A 20,828-nucleotide genomic window follows, 5' to 3' on the forward strand; every position below is an offset into this window, starting at 1 on the left:
AGTGGCATTTTACTGCATGCATGATGTCGTGCAGCCGCTCTCCGTCTGGTGCCAAAACATTTTCGTCACCCTAAAAAGAAACCCAGAGCCTTTAAGCAGCTGCTCCCCCTTCTCCCTCCACCCCCCAGCCCCTGGCAACCACCAGTCTGTTTTCTGTTCCTAGGGATTTATCCCAGATATTTCACATAAATTGAGTCATACAATATGTGGCCCCTTGTGTGTGGCTTCTTTCACTCAGCACCGTGTTTTCAAGGCTCACGGTGCGTGTACCCGTATCCCATTCCCGTTGTGGCCCAGTAATAGTCCACTGTATGGCCCGCCTCATTTGCTCGTTCATTTGTTGACGAACACTTGTGAGCAGTGCCGTGACCCACGTGCCCACATGTGTATCTGTTTCAGTGACTGTGTTTCATTCTTTTGTATGTGTCGAGGCGTGGAATTGCTGGGTTCTGTGGTAATTCCATGTTTGACTTTCTGAGGACCCGCTCTCCTGTCTGCCATAGGAGCTGAACCGTTTTACTTTCCCACCAGCTAGTACAAGGGTTCCAGCTCCTCCTCATCCCAAGCAGCTTGTTATTTCCTCTTCTGTTTTGTTTTTTTCATTGTAACCACCCTGCTGGGTTTAGTGGTATCTCATCGTGGTTTTGATTTGCATTTCCTTAATAACTAATCTTGCTGAGGACCTTTTCATGTGCTTATTAGTCACTTGTATATCTTGGGAGAAATGTCTGTTCAAGTCCTTTGCCCACTTTAAAATTGGACTTTTTGCCTTTCTGTTAAATTTTAATTGTTCCTTATATAATAAGGATACAAGTCCTGCACCAGATATATGATTAGCACGTGTCTTCATCTATTCTGGGGATTGTCATTTACTTTCTTGATGGTGTCCTTTGAAGGACAAAAGTTTTAAATTTTGCTGAAATCTAATGTACCTACTTTTTGTTACTTGTGCTTTTGATGTCGTGAAAACTAGTTTCTTAAAAAAAATTGAGATGGAAAGGGAGGGAGAGAGAGAAACATTGATTGGCTGTTCCACTTATTTGTGCATTCATTAGCTGATTCTTGTATGTGCCCTGACCGGGGATTGAACTTGCAACCTAGATGTGTCGGGACGACACTAATGAGCAACCCAGCCATGGCTCGTGAAAACTGGTTTTTAACTCTGAATTTATCAGTCCCCTTTTTTGATGATAAAGGTTAATGGCAGCAGGAGAACAATCTAAATAAAATCTCACTGAAATACCTCAACGTGTAGCTAGGTCGCAATACTCCATAAAGCCTAGGGTTCTTCAGCCATAGAGAAGAGGCGCGGTGGACTTGGACGAAGGTGACTGTGAGCCCTTTGCTCTCCTTTTGTCCCCGAGGGGTTTCTGGCTTCGTGCCGCAACGTGAAGATGCAGTGATGCTGACCACCCTGGCAGAGAGTAGGGCTAATTCTCTGACCCTTGGAATGTCTGCTTTGTTTTCTGGTTTTTGGCCTCCAAAGATATGTAGTCATCCTTGTGTGTCTGAATTTTAAGCCACGAAAATTATTAGGGGAGGGGAAGTGTCAGAGTATGTCTTCCAACCAATGACTCTTTGAACTGTACAGGAAGACCATTCAGCCTCGATCGCTCTGCAACTCGACTCGGGCCTTTCTGTGATTTAAAAGTGTTCTCTTTCCTGTAGTGGAGGTTTTAGGCGTTTGCTTACGAGTATTTAAAGACGTGCGAGTATATGTACATACGTCTGTGTGCGTGTGAGTGTGTGTATTATAATTCTTTCTTAAATTCTAGTTTACAGGAGGGGACAGGAAGGCCTGTGGCTTCCAACAAGGCTGTTACCTGTGCAGAGCTCGTCTTAGATGTCTCACCAAGGACACAAAGAGTCATTTTGAAGAAGAAGGTAAGAAGGCTTAGAATTGGAGCTCAGACTGAAGACTTGGTGGGGAAGAAACTCAGGTCCTCTGGTCTGAGCCCGCACTCCCGGCCGGGGAGGTGGAGACAGGCAGGGAGACCAGCTCGGGCGGGAGCCCGGGGCTGCGACCCGGGCCTTGTGCTTCCGAGTGCCACCCCACCTGCCCTGCACTTGCCGCGCCCGCATCGACCTCGGTGCCCTTTGTGGAAAACGTAATTCTTGAACCTATTTTCTTTCAAATTTACAATGTCCTTTTCATTACTCTGTTTTCTGTTGCAATAGTCCCCTAATGCTTTTCCTCAGCGGAGTGGGGAAATGGCCAAGCTGACAGCCTTTCCCCTTTTATGCCGGCGTTCTTTTCAGTTCAGTCTGGGGAGAGGTGCCTGTGGTGCACCTAGATGCAGAGAGGAAGACAGCAAAACCTGGTCAGAAATCCTACAAATGACAGAAAGTACTAGATAGTCCAACCTTCAACATGTAGGAGATTTTACAACCCGGAGGCGCAGAAGTCACCTCAAGAGAAGGGAGCTCACCAACCTTAATTCCATGAAACACACCGACCTGAGGGCTGTGTACTGAGGATTTTCCATAATGGAGACCACATAATCCAAAAATCGCCCCAACAGGGTGTGTGTCCACCACCTGAGTGGCCCGAACGCTGACGAGGATGGTTTCTGTCACCTGAAGTGGTGTGACACGTGGCAGCGAGGCAGGTCATTTGTGTTCGTTTGGCTTTGAAGTCACACCACTCTTACCAAATTTGAAATTGGGGGGGTAGAGTCCAGTCATTTCCAGTTTTACACAAGTGAAACTTTAATATGTGTGTTTCTAATTCAGCTGATCTTTTTAACAGCTCTGTTGGAATATGATTTATATATTATACAAATTACCCACTTAAAATATGCAAATCAGTGGTTCATAGTGTATCCACAGATATGTTCAGCCATTACCACAGTCAGTTTTAGAACATTTCATCACCCCAAGAAGAAGCTCTGGACCCTTTAGCTATTGCCCCCGGGTGCCTTTACTCCCCACCTTTAACAGCCACTAAGCTACAATACTTCCTGTTTCTGAGCTTCCCGATTCTGGACGGTCATGTGAATTGTCTGTTATGAGTGGCTTCTTTTCAAGGTTCACCCATCTATCAGCCTATCAATATTTCTACACGTATTTTTATATAACCAGTGTAAAGTCACATAATTCAGATTTCCTTAAAATGTTCTCACACTTTTATTTAAGGCCTATGCGTACATTTTAGAAATGAGTCTTAGGAATGGTGATGAGAAAACAGACCACGAGTCACAGTGATCAAAAGTAAACAGTTTTTGAGGCTTTTATTGAAAATTTTGAAAAGCAATAATCTAAAGATAAAAGTAGCAAATCTGATGGACTCAAGTGAATGGGAAAGCGAAACGGAAGAACCCTTGGAGAGGATGCTGTCAGATGACTTTCAAGTGATGTTCAAGTTCATGAGGGTGTTCGGGTGAATGAGAACCAACTCAAGTGTGCGAGGACTTACCAAGTTACAGTCACCAGGTGTGGTGCGGTCGGCAAGACACAATAGTGTATGTGTACTTTCTAAGGGCCCGGTACTTGTTAAGCAGGCAAAACCAGGTTTTTTAAAAAATTAAGTAGCAAAAAACACGTTAAATAAGATTTTACAGTTTGCACAGCAGTTTTTACAGTTGCTGTTCCACTTGACAAGGATGAAAATGGGTAACGCGGAGGGTAGGTGATATGTCACGCAGACATCTGAAAGCAGGCGGGGTTCTGTGATCTCTGGTTAGGAGACCAAGAGTAAAGAGTTTGACATCTTAGGTTTTTATTTGGCTGATTGTTTATTTCCTTTTTGTTTTGAAAGACTCTCAGAGTTACAGAAAAATTGGCAGAAATTCTATAGATGTCATGTGGTGATTTTGACGTGTCCTGTTACTGGTGACGTTAACTGTAGCACTTGACTGAGGTGGTGTCTCCCTTCCTTCTTCCCCATGAAGGGAAGGTTCTCCTTTCTCTGTGTACTTAGTAAATATTTTGTGCAGAGTTGCTTTGAGACCATAAATATCCTTCTTCCCTCATCAGATTTTCTTTTTTTTTAATATTTCAAAGAACCAGACACATAAAAATTCTTAGTTTTTTAATCTTCTAATGAAAACTCTGCATAATCGCCACAGATAAAGTCACTGAAGAATTTTACTCCTTCTGCTGGCCAGTGGCCAGCTCGCTTCTTTTTGCCTGCACCAGCGCTGGCCTTCGCAGCCCCCGACTTTCTTCCTTCCGTTCTTGCGTTCCTTTCTCTGTTTCCTTGAGGTCTTCTTCTCATACAGGCCATGTCTTGCGAGTCTGTGTTTGGGTTCATTTTTCTTTGCATCATCCCAGGAATCGCAAATCCTGCCAAAGCCAGCTGTCTTGCCACCGCCAAAATGGATTCTGGATCCAAACACGAAGGTGACGTCTGGTGTGGTCTTACACACTTCGGCTAGTTTTTCCCGAACTTCTGTCTTGGGTACTGTTGCCTTGCCAGGGTGAAGGACACCAGTGACTGTTTGTTTCCGCTGAAGTGGTCTGTTGGTCATGAACTTCCTGGTCGGGATAGTCACTGCGTCCTTCATGATGGCCGCCGATCTTCAAGCAGCAAGGGAGGACAAAAGCCAGATTTTCTATCTGTGTTTGTGTTAGCTGGGACTTCGTAACAAAATACTATAGACCGGATGATTTGAACCCAGTGGGAATTTATTTCTCACAGCCGTGGTGGCCGGAGGTCCAAGTTTAGGGTGCTGGCAAGTTGGGTTCCCTGGCGAGGTTCCTACTCCTTGCTTGCAGACTAATTATGCCTTCTCATTGTGTTCGCAAATGGTGGGGGCAGGGGGCTCAAGAAAGCAAGCCTTTGGTGCCTTTTCTCATAAGGGCACTAATTCTGCTTATGACCTCGCTGAGCCTAATTACCCAAAGGCCCCATTTCCAAACACCATCACCATTGCAGGTATGGTCTTCAACAGAAGAATTGGGGGTGGGGAGGAGGGTGAGCAGTTCAGCCCCTGGTATTATGTATGCCACTCTGGGCTCCTGATTTATTCAGTGTGGTGCTATCTGTTACTGTCAGCATTTATTTGTATACTCAACTCAACCCGTACTTGGCCAATAGGAGCTCCTTTAACTTCTGTGTCCTTTTGACACATGCCCCTCATTCCTTGAGCACTTTCTTACTTTCTGCCGCAGCAAGTCATTTCGGGCCTATCCCGCACATTTCCCGTGGCACACACATCCCCCCAGCCTCCTGCACTTCTGCCTGCTTCAGTCTCGCCTGAAGGTTTTAGGACTAAATTGTGAGGGGAGGGGGAGAAGGGACTGGAAAGAGGATGGTGCGTCTCGGGTTTTAAGCGGAAATTCTGCTGGTTTGCAGGCTGTAGAGGAATCCCTGTACGAAAACTTGATTTCGCCTGGGCATCCGGGCTTTGATTCCTGGCCCGGAACACCTGCAGGATAACAGAGACGCGTTTTCCTGTGGCGGCGGTGCTGTGGGTAGACGTGTTTTCCTCCTGGGAGCAGAGACGTCAGCCTGTGGGGATGGCAGCCGCAGACAGTTCGGTGTCATCTCTCTGCGCAGACACAGGAGGCAGAGGCACACGGGAGAAAGAGCCCCATGTCTTTCCAGGTCTGAGTTCTGGCTTCATCACTCGGGTAGATGCTGCCTGGTGTTTCACATTTCTCACTGAGTCTGTTTTTACTTCTCCCAGGTTTGTGAGAGGGATCAGCCAAGATAATGGACAGAAAGTGCTATGGAAAGACATGTAATCATCATAATACAGTAGGCATTTGTTGGGGCCATACGCCCTGCCAAGTGCCTTGTATTTATCACACTTATCACAAGAAACCTAAGAGGTAGCTTATTTCCTGCCTTTGACAGATGAGAAAGCAGAGGCTCTGAGAGATGTAGTAATTTGTCCCAGGTCACTCAGCTGGTAAGTGGTGTGGCTGGGCTTCAGATCGGGGCATGGGAGTCAGCATTCGTATTACTTCGTTAGTTTGTACTTTGTTGAATGTGATACAGAGGTTGCCTTTCCAGTGTAGAGGCAGTATGTGGATGGGTATGTGGTACCCAGAGGTGTCTGTTACTCTGGAGGAGCTCCCACCTGGAGAGAGTGGATGTGACCCGGACAGGGCTAGCTGGAGTATAAATCCCCATGGAGAGTACTCTAAACGGTCAGGTGTCACTGAAATGGAACTGTATGGATTGGGTTAGAAAGGTGGGGTCAGCAGAGTGGGCAAGCACGTGGGCTCTGGAAGCGGGCTGCAGAGTTAGATCTCCGCTCCACCCCCTACTGGTTGTGTGACCCTGGGGAAGTTTCTTCTCACTGAGCCTTAACTTTCTCATTTGTAAGTAAGAATAATGAAGAGTATAACCTCATTGGATGAAGAGTAAGTGAGTTACCTACATGTACATCCATGGGTCAGTGGCTGGCACGTAGTTAATTATCAGTAAATATTATTATTATTATTGCTTGAATGTAATGGCTTATATAGACTTTCATGGGTTGACCTGGAAGTCCAAGTGCTTTTTATAAAATATTTAGAATAAACTCAGTATAACTTATGAATATAATCAATTTAATACTTGAATACAGTCAACGTATCAATTTGGCATACTTCCATTGTAAACATGGGAAGGAAGAAGATGTCTGGCAATGGTGAGGATTAGCAGTGGTCAGATATCAAGACTATCACAAGACTTGATATAATTGGATCACTCTAACGTTAGGGCGCCCAGAGTCACCGGTTACAGCAGTTATTGTAGCAGAAGAGCTAGTGGAGGTGATCAGACTTCCCCCGACTTAGTTTGCTCAGAAAATATTTTTAAAATTACATTATTTGTAATCTTTGGTTCTTGGTTCAAGAGTTTAGCCTGTTTCATCCAAAGTGCAACTAGGGGTTGAACACATGGGAGTTTGAATTAAACGTTTTCGTCATGCGGAAAGTGGCTTTCAGCACGGTTCCTGCCGAGAAGTCGGCGCTCAGGTGGAGCCGAGGCTGCCCGTGACGGCTCTGTCTGTGTCCGCCCGCAGGAACCCGGGAAGCGCTCTCAGCTGTGGAGGATGACCGGGGCGGGCATGCTGGCCCACGAGGGCTCCGCGGTGCCCCACAACCCCAGCCGGCCCCCAGCCGCCCGCCCCACCGAGGGGTCCGCCATCTTAGACATTGCTGGGCTGGCGGCAGTAACTGACAACAGGTAACTGCCTGGGCGGTTTTTCAGCAAAGGTTTTCTTTCTTTGTTTTTAGAGAGAGGGGCAGGGAGGGGGAAGGAGAGGGAGAGAAACAGCGATCCGTTGCCTCTAGTACATGCGCCGACTCGGGACCGAACCTGCAGCCCAGGCCTGTGCCCTGGCTGAGAATTGAGCCAGTGACCTTTTGTTTTGTGGGAATGATGGCCAACCAACTGAGCCACACCAGTCAGGGCTTCTGGGCCATTTTTGATTCAAGTTCATTGCTGTCAAATTCAGACTCAGAGGAAATCTGTACCAAAAAGTGAGTCTGTCAAGGAAGTAGGAATTTGTATTTTTATATTTGTTATTTTCCTCAGTGACAGAAACCTGTTGCATTCCCAAATATTATTGGGCCTTTATTATTTTTTTAAGCTATTATGGACATGCCCACGGAGATATTTAAAGTTCAAGCAATAAGGATATGTTATGAAAAGTGAATGTTTCTTTTACCCAAACTTCCATCCACTATTACTCTCTAAAAGTGAGCAGTTTCTTTTTTAAAGTCTTTAAAAATTTTTGTTAAGTCTTTTGAAAGCAGAAATAAATTATTTGGAGAATAATCAAATGTGTTTCTGTGGCTAACTCCTTGGGTTCAAATCAGGTCTCTCCCCGCCCCCCACCCCCATCACCATGTGTTCCCCCATTTCCTCTCCCACCTCCACCCACCTCAGATCAGCCCTTAACTTTGCATAAATGTATTTTATCTGCCTGTGCCTTAGTTTCTGTATGAAATCAGTCTATTTGTTTTCAGTTAATACTTTGTTTCCAGAGTGACTTCAGATGATTTACAAGTTAAAACCCAATATAAATAAATGTATTTGGAAATGAAACCGAGCAAGGACTGTTGAAAATACTTTAAAATGTATTAGAGAGCCCTTCTCACACCTCATGACAGCTTGTCTCAGAGAGAATGCAAGAACCTATATTATTGCATATGTAAATAGTGACTATTATATATAAATATATATAACGAATCCTTAATGTATTACTGTTACTTTGTGTCCCCGTTTTTGTGGCTTTCCAATTTGCTTTATTCCCCGTTTCTCATTAAGAGATACCCAGCTACCATAGGATTCAAGCTAACTGCCCCTTGGATTTTAAGGGTAGGGGATATTGGGAGAAAGAAGAGTAAAACCATGACCCTGGTATTCCCTTCAGGCCTGAAACATGTGACTTGGGGCTCACCGCATTCTCCTTCACTCCAGGTTTGAGCCGCTGATGCTGAGGAAGCCGGATCGCAGGCGAAGCACAACCCAGACGTGGAGTTTCCGCGAGGGAAGACTGACCTGCGGGCTGCACGGGCTGGTTGTCCAGGTCCGTTGCCTTTGACCACCTCAGGGACAGCAAGCAGGGGCTGAGCCTTCTTTGAAGCAGAGTCTCCAGATATACATGACGTGTTGTTAAATGGAGAGAAGTGATTACGGAGCGAACATGTAGTGTCTCGTTTTATCAGGGACGTCGAGGAACTTCGCTGTGCGTGTGTGTGTATGTGTGTGGGAAATGTGCTTGAAGGTGATGTGTAGGAGATGTATTAGGGAGGGTTGCCTCTGAGTGACAGGATTTTTTAATTGGCTTAGTTGGATTTTTTTTCTTTGACATAAATTACTTACTTAATTTTAAGAAGAAAGAAAAACGTCAACTGAAAAAGCCCACCGCTAGGTGAGATGTTCTAGTCTGAGCCCTGTGAAGTTAGTGTAATAGTGACAAGAGTCTGTTGTACTGTGTTCTCGGAGATGGTGAGTAATCATCACGCGCTCTTGATTCTGTTTATTTCTGCCTTCTTAGTTGTGCCCAAATAAGCGTTTAATTGTTGCAGCAAATGTCAGAGTGGAGATTGCTGTGGTCAGTTTCCCCCGTCCTTACTCAGCCAGTCTACCCGTGATGAACTCCCAAGTACTTTACAAGCAGATACGTTTGGCAAATGGCCAGGAGTTTGCATTTTCTGCCCTCTGGCTTCAGGCGGGGATGGAGACTACGGGTCTGAGATGTGTGGGTAGGAAGGTGTTGTGGAGGTTTGGGCATTAGCAGAACGACATGTGCGGCTGCGTGCAGTTCTGCCTCAGCCTGGGGCTGTACCCACAAGGTAAGCACCGGAACGTTACGCCCTGGCTAGAGAACTCTCCGTGTGTTTGCCCCTGGTGGAAACCAGGCTGTCCTTCAGTAATGGGAGATTGTCCCCCAGGGTAGCGAGCAAAACTGTAAGGAGCCTCGGAATGCTATTTGGTGAGATTTATTTTCTTTATCTCTATTGCCCTTAGCTTTTTTCATCAAAGACAAGCTGCTTACTTATATGAAACACACATCTGGAATGGATTTGTGATTTTCAATTAGCAATACAATTCAGGCTTCTAGAGGCAAAAGAGGGCTTGTTATAATTGTTGGGTTCTGAGTCTGACCCCGACTTTACTTCTGGTTTGTTTCTAAAGCCCATGTAATTCCGATTCTCTTAGAGCATCACCCCCCTCCCCCCCCCCCCCCCCCCCCCCCCCGCCCAGTACCTTTTGGTGTTTATTGTTTCTCGAATCTATTTTATCATTTCTCTGGTCGTGAATGACCCTGTAATAACAGTATTCAGCAGAGCAGAATGTGTTTGTGGTAGGGAAGTAAGCTTGTTACAATTGCATTATTCTGAATAAAGGAATTACAGGCATTTTAATGTTTTCTGACACTGATCTTATAAAGTTGGGTATGCACTTTCTTTCTAAACCTACAGCAGACATGAAAGCTTTCTCCATGTGGAAATCTGCCCTATAGACCCAGTTCAGAGTATCCTTTTCATTACTCATTACTTAAAAATCAACAAAGGGGATCTAGATGCTCTAGCCCTGTGTGGGTTCTCCCCGCGGCATCATCCTATAGACCTCCATTTTGCTTGGGGCCTAGAGCGAGGAGGGGCTTTTCTGCAAAGGCCCGGGTAACTGGGCCCCGGATGGCATCCCCAGCCTCCAGTTTCAGAAGAGGCACCATCCTTTGAGTACTTGGGCTGATTGTTCATCCATAGACCTGTTTGGGGAGGTTTTCAGCTCTAGAATTTGCTTCTTATTGGAAAGCTGAGTGGCAGTGACAGTTGATTATTTTCAGATTGTTTCCGTTGTCAAGCAGACCCTAATGAGGATACTCAAAGAAACAGGGCTTTGGTGCTTTCTTTTTTGAAGCTGTTTTTAATGACTAGAAGTTATTACTAAATGAAAATACTCTCTTCGTGGAACCCCCTTACTCAGAATTCTCTAGATTCGCACAGCATAACTTTCCATCTTGCCCAAGTAATTCTACTGTTTTACATCATCCATAAAGTTTAAAAAAAAAAAGTCAGTGCTTTGCTGTGCATTGACCGTGACTGTTCAAAAGAGAATTAAATCTGGTAACTGGTTTCAGATGACATGTTCAATTGTCAAAGTCAATGCCTTTCTTGTGTCTTTTCTTACACATCTTCACACCATCTTTTAGGCCAAAGGAGGACTTTCTGGTTTGTTTGATGGAGCTGAAGTTGTCCTTGGTCCTGACACTTCCATGGAGCTTTTGGGGCCAGTTCCACCTGAGCAACAATTTATTAACCAAAAAATGAGGCCGGGTTCTGGGATGTTAGCCATCAGAGTCATACCAGATGGACCCACTAGAGCACTCCAGGTAATGATTTATCTTAAAACTGACGTGAGAGAATCTCACTGGGCCCCCCCACGGTTAGTCATTCACTGAGTATTTATTGAATGATTTACGCTGGATGTGAAGATACAGGGTCTTCATTTTTAAAGTGGGGATAAGACCTACCTCACAAAGTTGTTAGAAGAATTAAAGGATAAGTAAATACAAGATGATATAAAACAAAGTATTAGAACGAAAGATAATGCAGTGGAACAGGGAACTCTCTGAGATGGTGCATCATAACCCATCGTGCCTTTTTAAAAAACTCCTTCTTTTAGGCAAAATTAAGTTGAGGTTTGCAGTTTTACTTGAGCTATGACTCTAGATCACCTGTGGATGCCTAGCCCCACTCGAAGAGGCTTTCAAGGTCTACAGCTTGGCGCCTGCCCTGTAGACCTAAAAGCATGTTCGCTTCACCGTTACGTGAATCTGACCGTAGTAGTGCTTTGGGCAGCACTGACTTCCGTGGGGTCACCGAGCGCGTCGTGACTTCTGAGCGACACGGTTGGTGTGGAGTGGGTTTCGCTATGAAAGTACGAGCCCTCTTAGTACAGCCTTTTATTTGACCTCAGATAACAGATTTCTCCCAGCGGAAAAGTGACCGTTCATCATATGAAATGGATGAACTTCCTGTTACTGAACAAGAGCTGCAGAAATTAAAGAATCCAGACACAGAGCAGGAATTGGAAGTAAGTTTTAAGTATTGCAAATTCATTTCTTCATCATAAAGTTGGTTAGCTTTTTGCTCTGGGATGTTCTCAGTTTAGGCCTTCTCTTTTCTCCCGGCCCTCTGGGAATTCTAAATGTAGGTATTGCTCACAGTGTTTAATGTTATCACCACATGCGTGTGTGAGTGTGTTAGTTACATGACAGCTAAAGTCAAAACAGTGTGACAAATGTTGCTAAATCAGATGACAGTAAACAAAGCTAAAAACCCATGTGAACCTAAACAGGAATAGAGTGGAGAATAAATAAGTAAGACAGATGTTTTGGGTGGGGGAACCCCCGTTGCTGCTGACATCTTCCCCTCTCCTTGCTTGGGCGTTAGGAAGAAAGGGAAAGGTGTGAAAAGGAACGTGAGGTGGGCGTGAGAAAGCATGCTTGCTGGATATTTACCCAGTGGTTTTCAAAAATCAAATACCTATGTCTAAAGCACCGCACTGGATTTCATGGCAGTTCAGGGAATAACTTCAGAGGGAGAAAACCTGACTGATGATTACTCTCCTGTGATGAGGTGCCAAAGGCCATCGGCACTCTGACAGAGGCAGTACCATGTCGCTCCGGGGCTCTGCTTGGCTGGGGACAGGATGGAATAGGAGGGCTCTCGGAGTGGTTTTCATCTGCTCGCGGGCGCCCTGCAGGGACTCAGTCAGTTTACTTCCTTATCCTCTCTGGGCTACCTTGAGCTCTGTGTCAAACTGTCAATGTGCCATATTTTGGTTTCCTTTCAGGTGCTTGTGAAGTTAGAAGGTGGGATTGGGTTGTCCTTAATTAATAAAGTCCCGGAAGAACTGGTCTTTGCAAGTCTTACAGGAATTAACGTGCACTACACGCAGCTGGCAACCAGTCACATGCTGGAGCTCAGTGTACAGGACGTACAGGTAAGGCGCGGGGGGTCGGAACTTGTTCACCTTCCTGTTTTCTCGCTGAAGTCCCGACCAGACCCAGTGGTTGGCGTTCCGAACCTTCGGTGCCTTGGCAGAAATATCTTATGTCATTCGACGAAAGTAACTGTTTCCACTCGCCTTCGTGTCACTAATTTTTCTAGGTGGCGGAATTCTGAATGTAGTAGCTAGTCCGTCAGTGACTTAGGTGACTTAGTCAAGGGAGCATGGAGGAACCCATGGTTCCCCATCTTGCCCAAATTAAAAACAAGAAGAAATCACCCAACCATCATTTAGAGGAACTGAAGTTTATCAAAGGAAGGAAAAACAAGGAAACTGGACCTGTGCTTCTGGCCAGCACGTCGTGACAGGATCCAGATTCACTCCCTTACCTGAATCGACCCCCAGATCCAGATAAAACGAGGAGACAACAGGTCCAAGACACTGGACGTCATGATGAAAAAAGGCAGTGACCCATGAGAGGTGGGAAGCAAAGAGGGGAGCCTTGCAGTTGCCCCAGCTTACGGAGGAAGTTTCCAGGCCAGCGCACTGGGAGGGGACAGTTGAACAAACAGAGCTGGGGTCCGAGGACCGAGGCAGCCAGAGTTCATAGGACATCACACCTGGGAGGAACGTGCTTCACAGAAAGAAAGCATGGGAGGGCTCCAGGGGCTCCTGCCAGTAATCAGCGGGGCGCAGATCAGTGGTGCGCGAGGAGACCACCACCCGAACCGCCCGAAAGCGTCTCAGGGGCAGCGCCTGCTGCTCCCCGGTGCTGGGGATGGTGCTTCTTCCTCCCAGTCAGACCGGGAGAACTCATGATGGGCGGGACACTGGGAAGAGCCCTCCACCAAGTCTTGTCCCCACGCTAGGCTGTGAGTAGCCCTAGGCTGAGCACTGCCGTGGACCTACCTACCACGTCACAAAGGGGTAGATTTTTCCCAAGTAATTAACTGTCTCCCTGAACAAAGCTGAAAATACAATGGAGCACAGAAATATTCAGCACCCAAAGTAAAATTCATAGTATCTGCATTCTTTCAAAAGTACCAGGTGTGCAGAGGGGCAGGAAAACACAGTGCATAATCAAAAGAATAATCAGTCAAAATAGACCCAGAGCTAACACAGATGTCAGAAGTTTCAGAGAAGGACATTCAAACTGTTAACGATAACTGTATTCTCCATGTTGAAAAAGTTAAGTAGAGACATGGAATATATAAAAAACTCAAACTTCTAGAGATTAAAATGAAGTGAAAAATACACTGGATTCGATTAATCGCAGATAACGCATTGCAGAAAATAGATTAGTGAACTCGAAGACATAGCAGCAGAGACTGTCCAGATTTAAACGCCCAGGGGGAAATGCAGACATACCTCATGTTACTGCACGTCACGTCATTACGCTCACAGGTACTGCGTCTTTACGACCTGAAGGTCTGGGGCAGCCCTGCGCCCAGCGGGTCTGTCAGTGCCGGTTCTCCCACAGCATGTGCTCACGTCCCGTTGCGTCATATTTTGGTAATTCTCACACTGTCCAAACCTTTTCATTATTAGTCCATCTGTCATGCGATCTCTGATGCTACGGTCATAATGGTTTGGGGTGCCCTGAGCCACTCCCATGCGAGGAGGTGCACTTAATCAGTAAGTCCTGTGTGTGTGTGTGTGCCGACTGTCCGGCCAGATGCCCGTTGTCCCGTCTGCCTCTCCTCAGACCTCCCTGCTCCCTTAGACACAACTTGAAATGAGGTTGTTAATAACCCTACAGTGGTCTCCAAATACTCAAGTGAACGCAAGAGTTACATGTCTCTCACTTTAAATCAAAAGCTGGAAATGGTTAAGCTTAGTGAGGAAGGCATGTCAAAAGCTGAGACAGGCTGAAGCTAGGCCTCTTGCGCCGGAGAGTTAGCCAAGTTGTGAATACAAAGAAAAAGGCCCTGAAGGAAGTTAAAAGCACTACTCCAGTGAACACAGGAATGATAAGAAAGTGAAAAACCTTATTGCTGACGTGGAGAAACTTGTAGTAGTCTGGATAGAAGATCAAACCAGCCACAACATTCCCTTAAGCCAAAGCCTAATTCAGAGCAAAGCCCTAACTCTCTTCAATTCTGTGAAGGCTGAGAGAGGTCGAGGAAGTTGCAGAAGAAGAGTTGGAAGCTAGCAGAGATTGGTTTATGAGGTTTAAGGAAAGAAGCCATTTCCATAACATAGAAGTACAGGGCGGAGCAGCAAGTGCTGATGGAGAAGCTGTAGCACTTCATCCAGAAGACCCAGCTAAGATAATTCCTGGAGGTGGCCACACTAAACAACGGATCTTCAGTGAGACAAAACAGCCTTGTATGGGAAGAAGATGCCGTCTAGGACTTTCATAGCCAGAGAGGAGAAGTCAGTGCCTGGCTCGGAAGGACCATTGACTCTCTTGTCAGGGGCTCATGCAGCTGGTGACCTTTAAGTTGAAGCCCATGCTCATTTACCGTCCGAAAGTCCTAGGGTCCTTAAGAATTATGCTACGTCTGCTCTGCCTGTGCTCTGTACATTGACCCACACAGCCTGGGCGAGACAGCACGTTTGTTTACAACATTGTTGACTGAATATTTGAAGCCCGCTGTTGAGGCCTACTGCTCAGGAAAAAAAAGGATTCCTTCCCAAAAATACTGCTCATTGACCGGGCACATGTTCACCCAAGAGCTCTGAGGGGCACGGAGAACGAGATTAAGGTTGTTTTTATGGCTGCTTACACAACGTCCATTCCTCAGCCCACGCATGGGTCAAGGAGTCATTGTGACTTCCAAGCCTCATTATTTAAGAAATACGTTTTGTAAGGCTATAGCTGCCGTAGGTGTGGGTCCTCCGATGGATTGGGACAGAGTAAACTGAAAGCCGTGGAGAAAGGTTTCACCATGTGAACTGTTCAGACAAAAGTAATAACTGTATTTTGGGATCTATAACATGTTAGAGTGAAATGAATGACAGCAACAGCATAACATTTGGAAGGGGAGAAATGGAACTATGTTACTGTAATTTTGTAATCATTTTTTATTTTTTAATTACAGTTGGCATATTACATTGGTGTCAGGTGTACACCCCAGTGATTAGACATGATATCACTTACTAGGTGATCGTCCCGATAAATCTCATACGCATGGGACACTATACATATTTGCCAGGATGTGACTGTGTTCCCCGTGCTGGACTCCCCATTCCCCGGGACTGTTCTGCAACTGCCGACTGGTGCTTTCAAACCCTTCACCTTTTCCACCCATCCCCTCAACCCCCCTCCTGTCTGGCAACAGGCAAAATGTTCTCTGTATCTGTGTGTGCTTCTGTTCTGCTTACTCGTTTATTTTGATTTTTAGTTTCAATTGTTGATAGACATGTATTTATTGCTGTATTTTTTATCTTTTTATTCCTTCTTGAGGAAGACCCTTTAACATTTCATGTAATACTAATTTGGGGGTGATGAACTCCTTTAGCTTTTTCTTGTCTGGGAAGCTCTTTGTATGTCCTTTGAGCCTAAATGATAGCTTTGCTGGGTACAGTAATCTGGGTTGTAGGTTCTTGCTTTTCATCACTTTGGGTATTTCTTGCCACTCCCTTCTGGTGTCCTGTAGGGCCCGGTGGGCAGCCTCCACAGTCACCCTGGGCACTCTAGGTGCCCCTCCGTGAGGGCTGCGTGCACAGTCCTGTTGTAGCGGATCCTTGGTTGTTGTTGGCGTCCCTGGGAGGTGTGACCCCCGGGCCGCGCGGCTACGAGGACTGGCTGCAAGTGCAGCGGAGGAGTTGCTGTGTGGGAGCTGACCCTGTGGGGCGGGACTTGCTTCAGTGGGGCTGTGGTGCTCACCAAGGCCACCCCTTGAGCGTGTGGCTCGTAGAGGGGGTAGGGTCGTAATCCAGCGTGGCCTGAAGCTGTCCACCAGGTACACTGGCTCTGGGGCCTCCTGGGAGGTGCAGAGTCAGCCACCACCTGTGCCTTGCCTGGGGCCACCCAACGTGAACTACAGAGTGATGGGCAGGTGGCTGCTACTTGAGTTGGGCTTGGAGTTGCCCAGGAGAGGCCATGTGTGAGCCAAGGTGCGCTGCTGCTAGTGCTAGGCCTGCAGCCACTTAGCTAGAGGTTGAGGCTACACAGAGGCCAGATGCTGCATGTTTGAGAGATTTCAGGAAAGTCCAAAGTATGAGGCAAGAGAGGCCATTTGTGTGGAAAAGCCACTGGAAACGGCTTGGATGGGCCTCAAAGTTGGGTGGGGTGGCCTCTCTGGGAATCACCAGGGTGGGGCAAACAGTGTGAGCCAGGTTGGTAGAGGCTCAGCTATGTTGCTTGCCTGTCAGCTCTGTGGGGTAGGTCTCAGAAAAGGAACAATGGCCTCTGCCAGTACTTTTCTTCTGTCAGAAAGCAGCCTCCCATCCAGCTTTCGCTCTGATGCCAGACAGTTCAGTTCCTACCCAAATGTCCCTGGTGCCTTTCAATCTGCGGCCCCAGTGCCAGAGCTCAGAGGGTGTTAGTCCAAGTAAGTCCATGCACGGGCCGTTTAGGAGGAACTGCCTGGGGCTCCAGAAGCCCCCTTTCCCACTCAGCCAAAATCCCTGCTGGTTTTTATAGCCAGAAGTTATGGGGACTTGTCTTCCTGGCACTGGAACCCTGGGCTGGGGTGTCTGGTGTGGAGCTGAGACCCCTTGCTCCTCAGGCAGGACCTTGGCAGGTAAGATATTTCTCCTAATTTTAAACCACCTCATGTGGGTGTGGGACTGGCCCATTCTGAGTCTTTGCCCCTTCCTACCTTTATCGATGTGGCTTCTTCTTTAAATCCCTAGTTGTAGGACTTCATTCAACTAGGTTTGAGGCAGTTCTGAATGATGGTTATTCTATAGTTTAGCTCCATTTTTGATGTGGTTGTGGGAGGACTCAAGTTATACATTTACTTACATTGCCATCTTGATGGGAAGTCATACTGTAATTTTTTTATCCATGAAGTAGTATGATGTCATTCGAATGTAGGCTGTTAAAGATGAGTACCATAACCCTAAAGCAGCCACCAAAAAAGCCACACCTAATAATCTAACAAAGGAGATAGAAGGCAATACTAAACAATACTTGATGAATACAAGAAAAGGCAGAAAAAGAGGAAAACTCAGAAAAAACAGATGGCACAAATAGGAAGATGGTCGACTTCCTCAAACCTGTCTCAATTCATTAAATATAAGTCCTGTAAACACCTCCAATTACAAGACAGAGGTTATCAGGTTAGATTAAAAAGCAAGACCCAACTATATACTGCCTTCAAGAAATGCACATTAAAAATGAAGAAACAAATAGATGAAAAAGAAAAGAATGGAAAAAGATACACCAGCCTAACCCTAGTCAGAAGAAAGTGGGAAGGGCTAGGTTAGCATCAGACATAATAAATCACAGAGCAAAGAATATCACCAGGGGTAAGGAAGGTAATTTCCTAATGATGAAAGAGTCAGTTTATCAAGAGGGCGTAACAGCTCTGAATACTTGAATTTCAAAATATACGAAGCAAAAACTGATAGCACTGAAAGAGGAAAATAGACAAATACACAAGGTAGTTGATTTCACTGCCACTGTCTGAATAATTGATACTGAGCAAGCAGGAAGTCTGTAAAGACATAGTAGGCTTGAGCCGCCCTACCAGCCCACTAGCTCTAGTCGACATTTATGGAACGCTCCACCCAGCAACAGCAGGAAACAGACTCTCCTCAAGTGCACATGGAGCTTTTCCAGGACCGACTGCATCCTGGACCATAAAACAGTGCTCAACAGACTCAGAAGGACTCAAGTCACGTGCAGTGTGCTCTTTGATCACAATGGGATTAAAGTAGATATAATGGAAAAAGAGTTAGGAAAGTCCCCCAAATATTTGGAAACTAGACAATACATTTCTGAATAGCCCATAGATCAAAGAACAAATCAAAGTAGAAATTAGAAAACATTTTGACCTGAGTGAGAATGGAAACACAACATATCAGAATTTGTGGAATGCTGCTAACGCAGCTAAACAACACCAACAACAAACCCAAAATGAGCAGAAGAAAGGGAATGATGACGATCTCAGTGGAAATCAATGAAAGAAACTGGCAACGAGAGTGGAGAAAAATTCTAATAAAAAGCTGGTCCTTGAGATCAATCTGATGAGGAGAAAAGAGAGAAGGCGCAAATTACCAACATCAGCAGAGGGAGAGGCACCAGCCAAGTCAAAACCTGGGCAGTCCTCTGGGAATGGAACTTTTGGGGGACTGCAAACACAGAGGCCCCTCCCCGGGCTGCCGGGCTGCCCGGCTATCGCTCGTCCACCACGGCCACAGGGCTGTTGGATCCTGAGGCCACTGCGGACCTGGGGAGGACGAATGGGAGAGACGAGTGAAAATGTCAGCCTCCTTGAGTAAATGATCCCTGGATAGTTGCAAGCCTGTGATTAGCTTTCAGAGTTCTGAAACCCTTGATTGTGACAATTTCTGCCTGAGTTCTGTCGCGATGCTGTGAAGACAGCTCCTCTCTTTGTAACATCCTTCCCGGAACCGTCCTTCCCACCTTCCCAGAACTCAAATGCCATCACTGTGGGTCTTCAGCGAGAATATATTTTGATAGCTGCTGTGGGTAGAGTCACATGGCAAGGGTCCCTCCTGAGTGGCCTGCACATTGTGAGACCCCAGTCAAAGGTAAAAACGAGAACTGAGCCACCTATCTGTTTTGCTTTGCTGCTTTTTCCTGTCCCAGGTGGACAATCAGCTCATTGGCACCACTCAGCCCTTCATGCTCTATGTGACTCCCCTGAGCAACGAGAGCGAGGTCGCTGAGACAGGCCCTGCTGTGCAAGTGAACGCTGTGAAGCTCCCCAGTAAGAGCGCGCTGACCAACATCTACAAGGTAGGCCGGCGGGGCTCCTCCCGGCTTGATCCCTTCTCTCAGGGCAGGTGTCAGGGCAGCGTGCAGGGTGTGGATGGACGTAGTCCCGTGGGATTGAGGGACACGTGGCTTATTAGATTGTATAAAGGAATTGACAGGAACTCCTCTAAGCACTTTATATTCTCAACTGTGGATCTGATGGCCTTGCGGACGGTAGCTCTGAATCCCTTGGGGCCAGAGTCTGTTGGAAAGCATAGCATCTCCTAGATTGATGCAGACCAGGCATGATCCAGATATATTATTAAAACGGAGTAACCCAGAAGACTGCTGAAAAGGGTGGTGGGGAGGGTTCTGACCTTGGGACTGACATCTCTGATGTAAGCTGCCTCAGCATTTGCTAAAAGCGGACAATTCAAATAATAAGTTTTCTTTCCTGGAGAAGTCTGCATGTATAAGCTAGTTGTTACAGCAGCAAATTCTGGAAAAGTAGGAGATGACAAAGGGGGTGCTTCCCATATTTCTGGTCCTTCGTCACTGGGGTTATGAGGCCAAGCCTCAAATCCGCAAACCATTCCTGCTCCTTAAACTTGCCGCCAGCCGTGTGAGCTCAGTACTGTGAAGTTCTCCCACCACTGTGCATCTGAAAGTATCCAGACTAATGAGACACAGGTGCCCTCAGAACCAAACAATGGGGTGGTGAATTGTCTAAACATCTGGAATTTTTGGTTAATTGTAACAGTGCAGAGAGAGATGAGCCAGAAATAATTTTTGGCAGTAGGACTATAAAATCAGGTTGAGTAAAGAAACCATATCATGGCACTGGGGCCTCCTCAATGGCACAGAAAAGCAGAGTTTTTTCTGGGGTTCGCACTGTAAATCAGAATCTCTTCATCTCTAGCATCTGATGATCACGGCTCAGAGGTTTACGGTGCAAATCGAAGAGAAACTGCTCCTCAAGCTGCTGAGCTTCTTTGGCTACGATCAAGCAGAATCAGGTAATGTCCACTGTTCTAGGTTTGTACCTGGGAATTGGCCTAAGGACGGCATCTTCTAGCCTCTTGTGAAAACAGGGTTGCTGAGTGCCTGACAAGCTCCCTTTCCACTTCGTAGCTGGAACTAGGAAGGTTTGTGTTTCAGTTTTTCTCTTTCAAAAGTATTGCTTGTGGACAGATTGAGGTAGATCCGTGCAGGAAGGTAGCTGCTCCAGGCGTTCTGGAACGCCCAGGGGTGAGCCTTTGGGAGGCAGTGTGCTCTTCCTCTGTTTGGCATTTGTCAACTCCTCTGCTCCAGGCTGACAGAAGCGAACCTTGTTAGTTATTTAGCAAACCACTTTGTTTCCTACCCTTTGTTTATGCAACAGACTCGGGGCCAGGATCAGAAATCCCTTTGGCAGTTCCTTTGGTGTAGTTGGGGGGAAAAACTGGCTAGCCTCAATCCCTTAACTTTTTATATTCATTCCCTTATGCTTTACGAAGGTTTTCAGTTACTTTACTCTTCTTTGGAGAGGGGAGTAAGATAAACTGCTGAAAACCCTAATTTTCCAGCAGTGCTACAGAAGTAATTTAGCTG

General features: G+C 46.3%; 1 protein-coding gene and 1 pseudogene across 8 annotated transcripts in view; one reads left to right on the plus strand and one right to left on the minus strand.

The window, feature by feature from the left end:
- VPS13D (vacuolar protein sorting 13 homolog D) overlaps positions 1 to 20,828 on the plus strand; it is a 229,060-nt gene that overhangs the window by 114,939 nt on the left and 93,293 nt on the right. For all 8 annotated transcript variants that reach the window (XM_053920028.1, XM_071220837.1, XM_053920032.1 and 5 more), the window contains 8 exons: positions 1,776 to 1,884; positions 6,957 to 7,120; positions 8,360 to 8,468; positions 10,602 to 10,781; positions 11,369 to 11,485; positions 12,248 to 12,397; positions 19,131 to 19,280; positions 20,158 to 20,254. In XM_053920028.1, coding sequence (XP_053776003.1) covers positions 1,776 to 1,884; positions 6,957 to 7,120; positions 8,360 to 8,468; positions 10,602 to 10,781; positions 11,369 to 11,485; positions 12,248 to 12,397; positions 19,131 to 19,280; positions 20,158 to 20,254 — 1,076 coding nt within the window. The remainder of the gene's footprint in view (positions 1 to 1,775; positions 1,885 to 6,956; positions 7,121 to 8,359; positions 8,469 to 10,601; positions 10,782 to 11,368; positions 11,486 to 12,247; positions 12,398 to 19,130; positions 19,281 to 20,157; positions 20,255 to 20,828) is intronic.
- On the minus strand, positions 2,485 to 6,946 carry LOC112299119 (small ribosomal subunit protein eS24-like; annotated as a pseudogene).

This window comes from Desmodus rotundus, chromosome 3 (genome assembly GCF_022682495.2).
Source record: "Desmodus rotundus isolate HL8 chromosome 3, HLdesRot8A.1, whole genome shotgun sequence".
Taxonomy (NCBI): Eukaryota; Metazoa; Chordata; class Mammalia; order Chiroptera; family Phyllostomidae; genus Desmodus; species Desmodus rotundus.